Source organism: Colossoma macropomum, unplaced genomic scaffold (assembly GCF_904425465.1).
Source record: "Colossoma macropomum unplaced genomic scaffold, Colossoma_macropomum, whole genome shotgun sequence".
Classification (NCBI taxonomy): domain Eukaryota; kingdom Metazoa; phylum Chordata; class Actinopteri; order Characiformes; family Serrasalmidae; genus Colossoma; species Colossoma macropomum.
The window spans coordinates 19,332,794-19,349,233 of NW_023494793.1; the positions used below are offsets into that span (position 1 = coordinate 19,332,794).

Consider the following 16,440-nt stretch of genomic DNA (forward strand, 5'->3'; position numbering starts at 1 on the left):
CATGTAGCACTCACTTATGTCTTAAGCCACACCCACTTTGTTTGTATACCGAAGAGACTGATACTGATTCTGAATCGTACAAAGTAGTCAAAGTATTGAACATTTTTTAAACAATAGTCAGCCATATTTTTAACTACAACACATATCGGCTGATTATGGTTTATTAGAATCGTTCTCCTTAAAACGTGGTATGAGTAAAATTTTTATAATCAGTCACACCCTAATTGTCACTTTTCTTCCCTTAATCACTGACAAACTAATACAACCAGAATATGAAACAGGCAGTATGTAATATTCAGTTTTTTCAAACAACACCTAGGACCACTGCAGAGCACTGAATAAAAGGTTAAGGGGGGAGTAAGCAATTTGTGACAAATGTCATTCAAGGATGATTACTGCAACTGATGACAGAAAATCATTACTTTCATTATCTGTGATGAAGAAACCCCCCTAAAATAACAACCAAAGAAAAGGCAGACAAGCAAGGGCAAGACCCTCTGTAGACTGTAGGGATGAAATTATGACAACTTGACTGTTCAGAGAAAACTTATAAAAAATGTAGAAGCTACATGGCAAACTGCAAATTTATCAGGACAGAAGGACAGAAAGGCCAGACCAGGAGCTAGAAAAGTTCTGGAACAAAGTTTTATGAAAAGTTGGAGAATATAAACCCTTAAAGTAATGTGTATAAAGGAAAGTGCAAAGAAAAAGATCCTGCAAATGATTCTAAGCGCACAAAGCGTTGTAATGGTTTGAGCATACATGGCTACCTCTGGATCTGGCACATTAGTCTGTACAGATGACATAAGTCATGAGGGAAGAACTGAGAAATATACAGAAACATTTGTCTTCTCATGTCTAAAAATGCTGCCACACTCACTGGGTGGAAAGCTCATAACGCAGCAAGATAATGACCCAAAACATAATGCTAGTTCATCAGAAAGAAAAAGGTTTTAAACTGAGGAAGTCAGCTTCCAAATTAGAATGGATCTCACATGCTGAAGTGGAAATTGAAGCCAGGCATCTGAAACAACTGAAAGAGGCCATTAAGGCTTGGGAGAACATCTCAAAGGAAGATATCTGAAGTATAGTGATTCCCAGTGTGATACAGACTTGAAAGATTTAGGAAATGTAAAGGATGTGTGACCAAATTAAATCACATTTATTAAATTCACAGCTTTACTTTTTGTAAAATTAATTTGTCCCAAAATGTATGCTCAGCTGAAACTGAAGACTAAACACAAAACCATGACATTGTTCCAACCAGATTTAAACTGTATGAATAAATATTTAAAGACATACTTACAATTTTACTGTCTCAATATGTATGCCTCTTACTGTATTCCAGATGTTATATTACCAAATTACTGAAATTCCTCGTTTAAACATTACTAAGAATCCATAAACAGGAACCCACAACCCCACTGCCATCATTAAGAGTTGCTAAGACTCATCCAGTAGTGCTAGAATGTTCCGGTAAGGCATTATAATAATAATAATAATAATAATAATAATAATAATAATTTTATTTATTTATATAGTACTTTTCATGCTGGTGGCAGCTCAAAGTGCTTTACAGACAGGTGATAAAACACAGTTATACAAGAAATCATTAGTATTTATTTAGAATCAGAAGAAAATGAAAAAGATCAAATTAAAAGATAAACACCACGAGACAGAGTTTTAATTAAATGCTAACTTAGAGATACGTTTTTAGATGCTTCTTAAAGTGAGCACTGAGCTTGACTGTCTAATAAAAGGTGGAATTGAGTTCCATAGTTTAGAAGCATAATAACTGAAAGAGGCCTCTTTAATTCTATAAGGTAGAATTTACCAGTGCAGGTAGTTGATGGAGTAGCTCCAGTGGTCCTCGATATGCCAGCAGAATGAAGAAAAGCACATGCCCACGTAGAGCCACGGCAGAGTCATGCCGCAGATATCAGCTGTCACATGGGTCAACACCGACGGATCCATCATTGCCATGTTATTTAGGTTCCAACCACAGCTTAAGTACTTCTACAACACATAAGCACAACATACAGCATATGACAAAACTAATCATAGAAACATATGACAAGAACAATTCAAAACATTCAGTTCTTCAGTTTACTTTACATATATGTCCTTGAAAGTTACTTTAATAACGCTTAATTGAAGTGAGGCTACCTGACACTTTCAAAAGTCTTTCATGATAACTGACACAAACCTACATACATTTTTATTAAAGGCTTATTCCAACAAGTGCCAGGTGTCATCAAGGCTGCTTTTGTCCATTTTCATGTCATTTCACATCAGCAAGTGTTTGTTGGAATAAGCCTAAAAATGTCTAAAATGTCTACATAGGTTGATGTAATTTGTCACAAAAGGCTCATGTAGGTGTTGTGTAGCCTTGTGAACGATGCACTACAGTAATTTTTTTAAATTTAAAGACACTTTAATTTGCCTTTATTAAACATTCTACCCATGACTAATAATGCTTAAACATTTCCCAGTATGTTTCATCTATTATAGTCATGTTGTATGCGTGTGTGTCTAGTGCTTTAGTTTACCTCATCATGGGGTGCGACTTTGAACTTGCCACCTTTAATGGGGAAGCCGCTCCCAAACTCCTTGGAGGCAATATCAGCTCCATACTCCACAGTCACATCCTCCTCAATAGTGCCTACTAACCGCCAGAACTCCTTCTCCACCAGTTCAGTGGGCACCATCTAACACACACACAGAAAATAACAAACACAAAAAAACAAAGGGGAGAAGTGAACTGAATGGGGAGAAGCTACTGATTTAAATTTTAATTAAGCATTCTTTGGAATGATGCCATAGAATAACCACTTTTAGTTCTCTAAAGAATCTTTTGATAGATGGGACCATTTTTGAAAACAAGATGCCTAAGTGTGAAGAACCTTTTAAAACCTAAAACATTTCTAAAGATTTTTCACAATTTTGTTGAGAAAACCAAGTCTTTCAAAGCGGTTTGATGAAATGTGCATTGTACAGAAATTTAGACTTGGATTTCCTTATAGTGGCGATCATAGGAACCAGGGGTTACAACGTATATATAGCCATGTTATTTACTATCCAAAATGACAGATGAACATACATGTTTGAGTATTTTATGTAATGTTGACAATGGTAAAATAGTGTTTTCTTTGAGGACAATTTTGCCTTATAACACCCTACATGTACCTCTTTGTCGTAAATGGCATTTAGAAATTACATTTTAGGGCAAAACTCAGGCAGCATATCATTATTTTGCATGATAAATGTATGTAATGCAGCTTTTAGACACACTGCTGTGAAGAACTCTGAGAAAGTACTAGATTAGCATATTTCATATCAAACCACTCTAAATAACTCATCTTAAAGATTCAATTACGCAGGAATTTTAAAGATATAGTTATTTAATTTTAATTAGTATAGAACCTTCATTCTATGTGGAGATTCTTAAAATTTTTAAAAGGTTATTCACATTTGAACTTTGAGGTTTATAATTATCATCATCATCATCATCATCATCCTTTTCCAGCAGGGAATGATTCTGGACGAACATGGAGTGAAATAACCAAATACTTTTTTCACTTTATCTCATCTGCTGAAAAAAAATTCTTTAGGGAACCAGGGGTTCTTCTGTTGTATCACTCCAAAGAGCCTTTTGATCACCTTTACTTTGAAGAGAGCATAGCAGTGCTACTTTCCTGTGTGTTGATACTTTTTGGAACTTACGTGAACGGGCATGTTGAAGTAGTCAGACTTAAAAGAGTCAGCCATTTCCCCAAATGCTTTGAGTGAGTAGTCTCTGCGCGCCTGCTCGAAACCAAATGCCTCCTGTGGCTTACCGCATTCCTGTATGGAGACATTTAGCAGTGATCAGTTAATCAAAGAATGAGGGAACAAAAGAACAGATTCAAGGTCTCAAGCCCTCCAGACCATTTAGATTTAAATACTCTTTTCACTTCCTGCTGCTCTGCTTCTTTATTTTATGTACTTACATTGCAGTCTGTAAGTAATCAGACAATGACTTTTACTCTGTACTGCAGGACATGAAATGAAACAATGAATATTAGTAGTGAATTCAAGAGTATGTACATTTATATTAGCTAAAAGGTTTAGGAATCGCAGCCCTTTTTAAATATAGTCCCTGTCTAATAACTTAGACTAGTGCGCTGAAGTCTGCACCCAGTTTCATTCAGTTTCAGTGCAGCTTACTATTTCAGCTTAGGGAAAATAGGCTACACAATTTCAGTCTTAATGATATGGTTTGTTTTTTGCAAAGCATTTTCTATTCTGATCCAAAGAGATGCAATTTTGAAGAATGAAGGCACATAAATAAAACACTCCAAATGCTAACTGCCAAAATGTTTCTATTTGATGAAGCAGACGCCCTGCCATGTCACTACAGCTTTACCCAATGACTGAACAGCTAATTGTGCTCTCAGGGACCACGCACAGCATATGGCACAATTCAGGTTACAATGGAAGAGCTCAGCTCTGTACGACAGAAACAATGCCTTAGACAGATGAGCCTCTCGAAGGACCATAGATTCTAACTTTTTATTTACATGCAATACCAGATTCACTAAAAGTATGTACTGGTTTGGTTTTTTTTTTTTAGCTCAAATAAAATTCTCTATTAATCTATTGCGGTTTTTGTCTATATTTCACCATTGTGTAAACAGTTCCTTCTTCACAGAACTAAATCAAATTGAATTATCATGAAATTTCAGATGTGTACTAAATTGTTTAAGAACCTTTCCCGAACCAAATTTTGAGGTCAGACATTTACAACCCTAGCTACTCAACATTTTATCATTTTTCCGCACAAATTGCAAGCAATAAAATACAAATGCACAAAAACATTATGATTTTTGCTGTCCAGCAGTTTGTTTCCATCAAGTGAAAAAAACCTTCATGCCTATTTCTGTACAAAACAGTCACAAAGAAGTTGTGTTTGGCATGTTTCCATCTCCAATTTCATCTCTTACCAAAAAGAAAAAAAAAGCTTTGGATGCAAACAAAGCTAACACAAGAACCAGGTAAAACAGTATCTTGAACCTAACTGAGACTATAAAACAGAATTATTCAAAGAACAACACAAAATGATTCAAAGGACAACACATCTCTTTGTGTGGGAACTATTTTTCTAACTTTAATGAGCTTTAATGAGTAAATAGCAGGCAAATGACTTCTCTTACCTGTGCCAGACACTTGGGACACCTCCAGTCACCCTTTGGGACATCATGAAGGGGTGGGATCAAGCAGAAGGTGTGGTAGCTGTCATCACAACCATCGCACAGTAAGAGCTTATCCTCATCACTGCCACTCCCACAAACTAAGCACACATAGAGATCCACCTATGGGGATAAAGTAAGGTAGAGTGAGGTTGTTTGGGTGAAGAAAGAAGGGAATAGTGCGTGTGGCTACTCGAGCATTTCATGTTGTCATCCCATGCATAAATTGGAAGAGAGGAAAACAAAAATGTGGAAAAAATTCTTGAGCAGTATATAATCAAAAGAGAGAGAGAGGGAAAGAGGGAGAGAGAGAGAGAGAGAGAGAGAGAGAGAGAGAGAGAGAGAGAAAGAAAAAAGAAGAGAGAGAGAGAGAGAGAGAAAGAGAGAGAGAGAGAAAGAGAGAGAGATCAAAGCAACGCAGAGAGAGAAGACTCACTATACTGACAAGTGGTGGTGGGTTGCTTTTCTTATAGCGAGATTTGGGCTTCTCCGGCTCCATTTGCAGATCTTTGGCCTCCACCGGCTCTTGTTTGATCTGAATGGGAACTTCCTTCACTACAGGCACAATGTGAAAGAGCTTATCAGGCTGAGCATATTAGATTGGATTCATACGCTCAGAAAATGTTCAGAAAAAAGCCAGTGCATGTTTGCAAAAATAAACAAACTAATTACCCCTCCTCTTGGGATGTATAATGTATAAATGATAATTCATAATCAAAGCCAAGTGTTAGGATGCCAGGCACAGGCAGCAGCTCACCTGGTTCAGCTTTGGCTACGAATGAGCCCATTCTCCTCCTCAGATTGGGTCTGCTCTCACACATCTCTCCTCCTGCACCAGCCTCTGCCTTCCCACAGCCAGACTAGAGAGAGAGAGAGAGAAAAAACTGCCTTAGGAGCTTATAATACTGAAGCCAGGCATACTTTGCACAGCTTTCAAAATTGTGAGGCATGTCTCAGAGGGAAATTCCACTGAATTTTCAAAAGTTCTGCATAATTCAATGGCTAAGATTTTTTGTTTTGATGTGAAGTGATACATAGCCACTTTATTTACTATCCAAAATGACCAGTGAACCTGGCAATAGAGCGGTGAATCTGAGATCTGTTTCTTTTTGCAAAACTAAAAACGATGTCTTGGGCATCAGGCAGTACATTCGTAACCATTTTATGTAATAACTTTCTGTAAGGTAGCTGTTACAGGAATTACATGCTTGGGACATCTGTTTTCCATCACTACCACTGTGACCTATTCTGACCAGGATGGAGCATTTCACATCAAATCACTCTGAATGGCTTCACATCTCAGCCATTTCATTATGAAAAAAATATGAAAAACAGGTGGAATTCCCCTTTACCATCAGTCTTTTACAAAATTTTATGCGTTTTTGTTGTGAAGGTGCATACATTACACAACTAGGGTATCACACATGCAAGTATCGGCTGTGACCAACCCCTCAAAATACCAAATCTCACTGTTATTACATGACACATACAAAACTGAAACGAGACCAGACTTGTTTATGCATTTATGCATGTACAAGAACCATAGTGAAAATGCAATCTGTGGGTGAATGCGGGATTGTGAAATGCTCATATTCTATTCTGCAGCAAGAACAGGAGAAGTAATTCAGTATGTCTTGAAGCTCTGGTTTAGTATACAGACACTCATGCATTTGCCAGTAGGTATTAAACAAGCAGCTCGTCCACTGCTGCACATACATGACTCGTCAACCTTTTTTCCCCTCTTTCCTACAACTTCCATTGGTTATTGTCTGAATCACTTGTTCTGCTATGGGAAAATTCGTTGGAAGAGGCAAACTGGGGTTAAAGGGCCCCTAAGAATTAAACAGGCCGGTTTTGATTCTGTGCCTTTAAGACTGATATAAGATAAGCTCTGTTCTGACTGACTGTCCTGTACTGTGCCTCATTCAAAAATTTTAGAACATCAATATGAATAGGTGGGTCTAAACTGCAGAAGGCTGAATAGACCATTTTTGTGTTTGTTAACAGAGATGATGCGTTTTGTAAGCAGAGCGTAACTGGTGGCACAGAGAGTGAGAGTTAGCACAGCGGTGTCAGGTGTAGGAGTATAGGAAGATGGATCATCCAGACGCTTTCTCCAGTTGTTTTAAAGGTTTACCAGCAGAAGACAGACACTGTAGGGTGAATGGGTCAAGAATCCAACTAAATGGCCAAAGTTACAGTGGCCAGACATCTTCGTATACCTTGTGGCAAAACCCAGCGTCTATACGAAAGAAAAACTCAAGGCATACAAATCTCTTGACGCATAAAATTTTGTACTTTGTGGTCACGTCCACGACCTTGAACACTGAGATTTGCCAGTTTTTGGGTCAAGTCAAACTACCATATACTGACAGCGAACTGCACTTGCATGGATGGATTAGTATTAACTCTTTTTCATTGTTTGGTGTATGTCAGAACACTGTAAATCACTAGAACTGCTGCTACCACTATCTAGGTGTATATAAAAATGTCCTTTGTAGTTACAGGTGTATTATTTCATGGTGTAAGACTAATGTAGAGCTATTACAGTATGCCCTCTATGAACTGCATATGTAAATGTTATCTAGATCTGTTGTTTACATCAAATTCATGCAGCCTAATCATCGCAGAATAGAGTCGTGCTGCAGCCATGCAGCCAGAAAGAATTTCAAAGTTGAGTTGTATGTCAGGATGGGAAGGACAGACATAGCAAACACATCAAAGAGCGTCTTTGACGATGGTATTCTATAAAAACGAAGGTCATTTGTTCTTCCATGTCTATTCTGGAATCCAACGGTACAAGAAGACATTTTTTGCTGTTATTCCGTGGATCTCACCCTTTCTGCTCCACTTGTTTCCGCAGTTTTTCTGCCACCAAAATGCACACTAAACTGCCAGTGAGGTAACTATGATGTCCGTTCCAAATTGGTCTGTAGCTGGATATATGTAAATGAGTTGGTTCTCATAACATCACAGAAACAATGATTTAAGACAGTTTGTTTTGCAGCATAGCATTCATATATGGATTTTTCATATATGGATGACATGGACTGGGATTGAAATGTACATTTTGAAAATGTAACAGCGTTAACATATTACTTCAAACTACTTTAATCCAAAAAAGCGACTGAAATTTGGTTTTCCCACTCCAAGTGCCCCTTTAAATTTGTGCTAGAAATCATGTTATGTGTGCCCAACTTTAGCAATAGTATTGGTAAACTATCGGGAGTAAAAATTCTAGTGAACAAGTATAGTTTTTACTGTTTGAAGTAACCATAGTGTAGCTCTGGTAAGCAACCACAGATATGTGCATAGCATTAGACAACAGACTGACATTTGCACTGAACATGAGTTAAAGGTCTATGTGTGCTAAAATAAGATGTGTGTGCATAGTTGTGACTGCACATGGTACTGCTCGCCTACCTCAGCCTTCATCCGTTTGGCTCTTCTGGCAGGCGTGCTCGTATCACTGGGCTGCACCTGCGTGTTCTGCCTCTGCACCAGATCATGAGGTTTATATTCCTTATCATTGCCATTTTCCGGCAGGGAGGGATTCTGGACAAACTGGGGGTGAAATAATCAAATAAAACTAAAATTACACTCAATTCTGCAACACCTGCAAAGGAAGTGTGATAAAAACACTCTGAATTTAAGCCATACAATCTTTGCGTCACATCTTCCCTGCACTGTGAGCACAGCATGATTAACACAGGAAGTGCATGTCTAGGCATGACATCTTGTCAGAATTTACAACTACACATACGACAAATTCATTTCAGGCCACAAAGTCCATTGATATACAGGACACACAAGGCGAAGTACAGAAAATATTTTATACAAGATCCCTTTTTCATAGACTACAATAAAATACTAAAAAAAGTTACTGAATATGCTTAGATATCCACGTAACTAATCTCACAACCCAAAAGAGAATTATCAAGTAGTGTATGAACAGTATCACGGCATGCAACAGCAGGATGAGGGAAAGTGAACTGAGTGCTTTAGAAAAGGGATGTGATTAGCATTAGCATAAAGCCATGTACATTTCACTAAGAATAAACGTAAAGCTTAAGAAAGCTGTACGTATTACATGAAGATTTAGATTACAAAAAAAATATTTTAATTCTTTGTAAAAAATGTAATTAATCATTTACTCTGATGACAGTTTGCATAAATGAACAGAGAGATACATCAGTAATGCTAGAATGCTAACTAGCAAAAACGATTTTTAAACGATTCCAAACATGGAAATAAACAACATTTTACAACTGATATCTGGGGTAAATTGCAGCTTTAAGCTGGCGTTACTCTCCACTTTTTGGTCTTACGTTATGGAAGAACTGTACTTCATAGGTGGCATGCTTCATTAATCTTTATTTCCTCAGAGTAGCACCACTGAGCGCTTTCTTAAGAAGAGCAGGAGACAAGTAAACACATACTTGAGTTTTTATACCTTGCCTCCAAATTTTGGTCATTTTTGAATAATTTGAAAATACCAGTTGCTTTTTACATTGTGTTTCATGAAAAATGGACAGACAGAACTGGTCCAAAATGACGAAGAATAAGATTGTTTTACATTAACTACCATTCAAAGACTTTTCTTTCTTCTCATTACTGTTTTCGAGAAAAAGTTTTGCTCTGACAGCGACGATATGCAATGTTAAAAAGGATAAAATAGTGGTAAGTCAAATAAATAATAAATAAAAACAAATAAAGCTTTTTTGGGTACTATTTTGCCTAACACCACCCTGCATGTTTCCGCTGGCCAAAAGCTTGTCACAGGCTGCAGGGTGAGTAATTATTTCATGTGACAGCTTAATGTGAAGAAGCTTTAACAGGCATTAAATGCTTTGGACGTCTGGTTCCTATCACCACCATTGCGAACAGCTCTGATTTGTCAAATGGGTCATTCTAGAGAAACTTATCAAAACATCCTAAATGACTCTGTTTACATCTTAACCATTTAATTTAAAGACATTTTGAAAACTCACTGGATTCTCCCTTTAAAAATGAAAAACTGCAGATCCAGCTGAAGAATAAGAACAACATATTATCTTCCCTTTCATGTCAGAGATAGGTTGTTTTTCAATGTTCTTACTTGTCACTGAGCAAGTTCTTAAGTCTCTGTTCTAACAGTTAACAGAGCTAACAGCAGACATTTTTCCATTGGGCTCCTTTGACTAATTCTTACTTGCCTGTTGCTAACGACTTTAACTGTGCGTAGTTAAAAAGCTGTGCAACATTATCTCACTCGCTCATTTTCTCTCTCTGCCTCACATTGTAATGCAAGACAGACAAAAGAGCTTGATCCAAAATGAGCTTGGTAGCAGTGTCTCCATCCGTCCTATCAGATTACTGGATAGAACAGGCGGAAGGAAAAAAGGGAGCGATGGTGACTGCCCAGTGCTTAACCCAGAGGACTCTCCTTCATGAGGATAACACATAGACACATCATGTCAGCAGGGAGGGAGGGAGGAGGAATAGACAGAGAGACAGAGGGAGGTAACAGCTGGTGGTTTTAAGAGCTTACTCCCTACTGAAACCAGGTTATGGCTAAGAAAGGGAGCAAAGGGTGTAGTAAAGGAGGTAAGAAAAACAAACCGAGAATGAAAGTGAGTTAAATAACATTTACCTTTCACTTTCTACAGAAACTTAACATTTGGCAGCATCATTGGGGGGGCGGGGCAGTTTGTGGGGGCAGAACGTGTGGGTAAAGGGAGCGAAGTGGGGGAGGGAGGAAGGTGTTAAGGGGTTAAAATAGGTCACAGTCTATCAATCACTGAAATACCAGCCCACACCCCATGACATCAACACTAAAACAAAATAACGGCAAATTTGAAGAGGCGGAAGGGACAAAAAAAAAAACACACACATGTCAAAAGCAGCAAAAGGTTAAAGCTTTAACCACAAAAAAGGGAGTAAATGGAGATCTGTGCTTAAAGGTGACATTTGTTGATCTGTCATTTAGCAGATCTAATATAATGACACATGCAATCAGTTTCTTAATCACTGCATTGGAGCTTTGATGGAACTTAACATGTTATATGAAGATATGAAATCTTATGTGCAAGTGGTTCATAGTCTACACAGCCCCGATGCGATATCACAGCCACCTCCAATGTTAGAATCTCTCGGTCACGGATTAAAAAAAGACAAACATACCTTCTCCTGCTCAGGAGCTGCCCCAAAACTCATCAGTTTGGCTGCTAGCTCTTGTGCCTGGGCAAGAGAGAGTGCCGAGAGTTACACAAGAATTTAGGTGACCTCAGGGCCTGAGGTCACCGACATCCAATCAAACGCCTCCTTTTGTGGAGGAATATTAGATGGTGGAGTGAGGTTATGATGGTTATGATGTTAGGGCTGAATTGAAGAAACAAAATATTAATGCAGGTTTATCACACTAAATACATATAACAAACATTTTTATTTCAGTCAAATAATTCAGCTTCTGTTTTTTGTACTGTTCATTTTCAGAATAGACACTTGGTTTTAGTATCATGCCTTTTTTATAACGGATATTATATTTTTTGTTGTTCTGCTACATGTAGTGTGCAGTTCTGCTATGTGTAGTGCGGATTTTTCTTATACTGGCACATGTAAATGTACTGTACGGATACTAAAATTAATCCATTGTTAAGATGTAAACGTTAAAACACAAAGTTTGAGGCACAAAAATAAATAACTGTCTTTTACTTGAGTATTTTTCCACTAAGAAACTGACCATTCACTAGCAACAATACAAAAGTATAGACAGTGTTACTCTTGACCTTGCTGTTTTGCCATATGAAATAAAAGCAAAGCGCAACAGGCTTAGAATATTTTTGTTTACCACAAGGCACGACAGCGGCGATTTTCGAAAAACGTAATTCCTTTTTTCTCATAAACAAAACTGCTTAGAGCCTGAGTTTCTAATATGGCATGATGCCCAATACAGAATGATGCACAACTAAAGAACTATAAAAGTAGGCATGGAATAGCTACATACGTTCAGTAGAAACACTAGACGGTTTAACACAGTGGCCTTCTGTTGCATGGGAGATGACAAAGAAGGCTACATAAAAACCATGACTGTCACTGTTTTGATTGGTAAATTTTTAGAAGAACGCAGTCATGCCTCTTACACTATAATTGTAATAATAAAATAATAAATTGTATTCCAATTCTGGATCTGGACCTGATCTTTAGTGTCTTACTGGACCTGCAAAGAATTCTAGAAAAAACAATCTAAAATGTTTAGAGTGACAGGGATCATGACAGTACACACCAGCAGATTGGCCCCAGACTGGAAGAGGTTGTAGGGGTAGAGGATCCTCTCGTAATGCGCCCGCAGATGTGAACCCACTGCCTTGCCAGGGGCAAAGCCCATTGTCGTGGCTATCTTTGTCCATCTACGCTCTTTACAGACTACATCGAAACCACCCTCGTCTGCAACCAGCTGTGGGGATTGGTGGGGGAAGAAAAGAGAGAGAGAGAGAGAGAGAGAGAGAGAGAGAGAGAGAGAGAGAGAGAGAGAGAGAGAGAGAGAGAGAGAGAGAGAGAGAGAGAAGAGAGAGAGAGAGAGAGAGAGAGAGAAAGACAGACAGACAGACAGACAGATAGATAGATAGATAGATAGATATTAGATGCATATAGGCTTACTCCATGGAACATATTAAAACAGTCTTTTGAACAATAAAATTTACACAACTTGCCAAATGTTCTCTAAAAATGGACAAACAGAAATGTATGAACAAAATGCAGGTGTTGAGATGCCTATCACTGGTGTTTAAGATATGCACCTTGCTTTTGTTTATATTTACAGAAAACATTAATCATAAAATATCAGAAACCACATAAGCAAGTCTACTTGCGATTACTCACAGACATCGTTTGCCAAAAAATCTAATTTATGGTTTTCCACTTAACAGATGTTTTCAAATCAGCCAAGACATGTTTGGCATCTACATTTTACCACTTTAGTTTAGTGCAAACACTAGAAGTCAATTATTAGCCAAATCTTTTAAAGAAATAAAAACATCTCTTAGCTGGCTCAAACCACATACAGGTCTTCATTAAGCTCACGGAATGCAGCAGGCAGCCATTTTAGATAAATAGGTGGTGTGCCGAATTCCGACTCCCATTCGTGTACATCCACATCACGCAGGCATCTGGATGCTACAAATTACGTTCACAATTTCTGTTGTTTCTATTTATAAATAATTGTTAATCTCGAATTTTCAAACTGAAGATACATGTTTCTGAATAGAAACAACAGAAACTGTGAACGCAATCTAGAGTCCATATATCTTACTGACGTGCGTGATGGGAGCTGGATTCTGCAATGGGACTCAGAATTCTGCAAACTATACGTTGTCTTAAACAGATGTCACCAGTGTTCAGCTACATCGTGAAGCTTTGATCATTTTCATAGTTCAAAGTAAGTCATACTGTACACTAAACAACGACAAGTCTGTGCGACCTGGATGCGGTTTGAGCTGAGAGATGTTTTGGGAATGTATTTATGGAAAAGACTTGACTTCTAGTGTTTAGTAACGGTAGCCTCATAGATCCAACATGAAACTAAGGAAGTAAAACATGTCACACCTAATCAACTATGTTTGGGACAAGTGGAAAAAAAACTGAGGTTTCGCCAAACCTTTCCTGTAACAACATAACACAATTTGAGGCAAGAGTGTGCAGATTTAGAAATGTAGTTTGCACAATCGTAGCTACATCAGCCTCATAGCTCCAGAGGAAAAACTAAGGAGGTAAACTTCAGATATCAACATGTTTTGGCTGATTACCCCTCATCCTATGTGTTGTCAAACAGTACAATTTTGCTTTTACTTCTTTATCTACATTTCTATGCTGCTCTGTTTAATGGGCTTACCTTGTTGAGCTGATATAAGTCTAATATCTTTCGCTCTACGTGTGGAATTTTGAGTGTGCATCCCTGAAGCTCCCAGAATTTTGCAATCTGGTCAAGAAAATTAAGCTTGACCCGAGTCTGCGCCTGTATCAGAGATAAAGAGGTGCAGGACAAGAGGAGAAAGACAAAGAAAAAGAAAAAAAGACATGAACCACCTAAAAAATGAATACAGAATGTTGATCATTAACTAGTTTCTGCTTTGTTGAACCATGCTTCTACTGATATGGAGGAGAACACAAACTGGTTTGAAAAGACCTACATTCTGCTGACCAATGCTTTCTTAGAAAAGAAAGAAGGAAGACCTATGACCAGCTTAAAGCCAAGTATCTCTGAGGCTCCTCAGGACATTTTTACTGAAGAGAAAATACAACAGAATCCTGCAGAGCCACCGCCCAGTTCCTAACCTGCCTCCCCCACCAACCTTCACACAGTTATACTCAAAAGAAAGTGAAATTTGGTGTGAAATTACCTCCAACTCATTGAGTCTCTGGATCCGAGGAGTGAAATGGAGTCTGTCAACATCACATGCAAACGGAGGTTGCCAATCCTGCACATACAAACACACACACAAAAATTAATACAGTATAGACAGAATAAACTGTTGTCTTACATAAAAAAGGCACTCCCTGCTGGCAATTGCTGCTCTCCTGGAGGCAATTCAAATTGCAGACTATGCTTTTCACACTTCTCAAAACACAGTGTTAGAATGTCTATAATTAATCCAAGAACTAAATACTGTCTGATTTTCTTTCTGCTGTAGATTCACTGCATTGCATACATTGGCTACTGTAACACTGACTGTAAGAGTGCTCAGATTTTCTTCACAGTACTGATCCTGATACCTGAAAACTGGATATCAGCCGATTCAATATTTCTTTCATCTTCAACTTAAAATATGTATATCTCTATATACCAAAACAAGCTTTATTTATATATGTCTACAATATTGGTAATTAAGGGTTTTCAAAATGAGGCACACTGGACAAGTAATTCATATTTAACCATATTCTTCTAACATATTCACGGCTTTAAAGTCTAACTGATCACTGGATACATCTTAACCATCACCTCCCAAAATCACCCAAATATCTGACAATTATTATTTTTCAGCCAACATTAAATTGATAAAAAATTGAAAGTTTGAAACCGTTACTTAATTAAGAGGGGCTTTTATTTTGACATGCTTTCACATCCTTACATAAACAAGGCTGTGTATAATGACCATTCGTAATTATTCGCTTTATGTAGAACATTCAGCTCTGTGAATAAAAACACGTGAGAATTTGGGGTGTTTCTGATTTTATAATGACACCCTTCCTTCTGGCTGATACTCAATCCACTTAATATGGTCAGATACTGATCTAGGGTATAGGATCAGTGCATCTCTAACTGGATGTATGAGTAACACCACTGCAAAAGCAAAACGCAAGAGGTTTGTCTCTTCTATAGCTATAATTCTGTAATTGCTACTGTTGGTGTTATTTTCTACATATTAAGCAAGTAACCAGGTATAACAATAAAGACTCAGTGTCTTCTTGAACAGTGCTTCATTCTGCCACTGATTTGTCCACAGGACAAAGACTAATAAACACGCTTCAGGTGGCAAGTTTTCTTTCCCTGCAATCAGCCACAGTAATGAATCATTTAAAAGTTATTTTGGCACAGGCACACGTGGGAGTGCTAATACACCAGTTAAAATGTGGTGCCTTTGATTAGAAAACAGCAGTTACTCCTCCTACAGAGATAACAGCCAAACAGTGAGAGGTGCTGTAAGGCTATAACAAATTCATACCAAAGCAAATTTAAAAGCATTTGTGAATCATAGGAATTAACTTCAAGGATAACCACTTCTTTGGGCATTTCACAGTGACATTCTGAGGTCAATGTTAGACATAACCTATTAGTCGATTAACCCAATTATTTAATTTAACTACCATTCATGACCTATGCTATTGTTTTAGCTGGACCTACGTTTCTTTCAACACTACAGCCTGTGAGGTCCACATGTAGAGCAACCACTGTTAGCCATAAACCCCACCCATGACAAACAGCAAAGCCTAGAGAAACAGACTGTTTACTCTTTAATAAAAGGTTCGAATGAAGCCAAGCTCTCACAACTGGAAACCATAACTGATGTCATATAAAAAATTCTGCATGTGTTTTTTTCATTCCAACATTTGAAAGGAGCAGCAGCCATTTAGACATTCAGATGACAGTGCTTGAGCATTTCAAGATGGACAAACGGACCATTACCATTACGGACTTTACAACACTGACGGTATACACTTGGTATCAGAAATACAC

General features: G+C 37.9%; 1 protein-coding gene across 8 annotated transcripts in view; it reads right to left on the reverse strand.

Moving 5' to 3' along the window:
• Positions 1 to 16,440, reverse strand: part of kdm5bb (lysine (K)-specific demethylase 5Bb) — a 33,972-nt gene that overhangs the window by 12,206 nt on the left and 5,326 nt on the right. For 5 of the 8 annotated variants that reach the window (XM_036578737.1, XM_036578733.1, XM_036578735.1 and 2 more), the window contains exons 2-12: positions 14,606 to 14,683; positions 14,098 to 14,220; positions 12,493 to 12,663; positions 11,391 to 11,447; positions 8,652 to 8,792; positions 5,986 to 6,088; positions 5,665 to 5,783; positions 5,193 to 5,351; positions 3,724 to 3,843; positions 2,550 to 2,708; positions 1,835 to 2,016 (exon numbers count right to left, since the gene is read on the reverse strand). In XM_036578737.1, coding sequence (XP_036434630.1) covers positions 1,835 to 2,016; positions 2,550 to 2,708; positions 3,724 to 3,843; positions 5,193 to 5,351; positions 5,665 to 5,783; positions 5,986 to 6,088; positions 8,652 to 8,792; positions 11,391 to 11,447; positions 12,493 to 12,663; positions 14,098 to 14,220; positions 14,606 to 14,683 — 1,412 coding nt within the window. The remainder of the gene's footprint in view (positions 1 to 1,834; positions 2,017 to 2,549; positions 2,709 to 3,723; positions 3,844 to 5,192; positions 5,352 to 5,664; positions 5,784 to 5,985; positions 6,089 to 8,651; positions 8,793 to 11,390; positions 11,448 to 12,492; positions 12,664 to 14,097; positions 14,221 to 14,605; positions 14,684 to 16,440) is intronic. The other 3 variants (XM_036578738.1, XM_036578740.1, XM_036578734.1) reach the window with 2 other exon arrangements.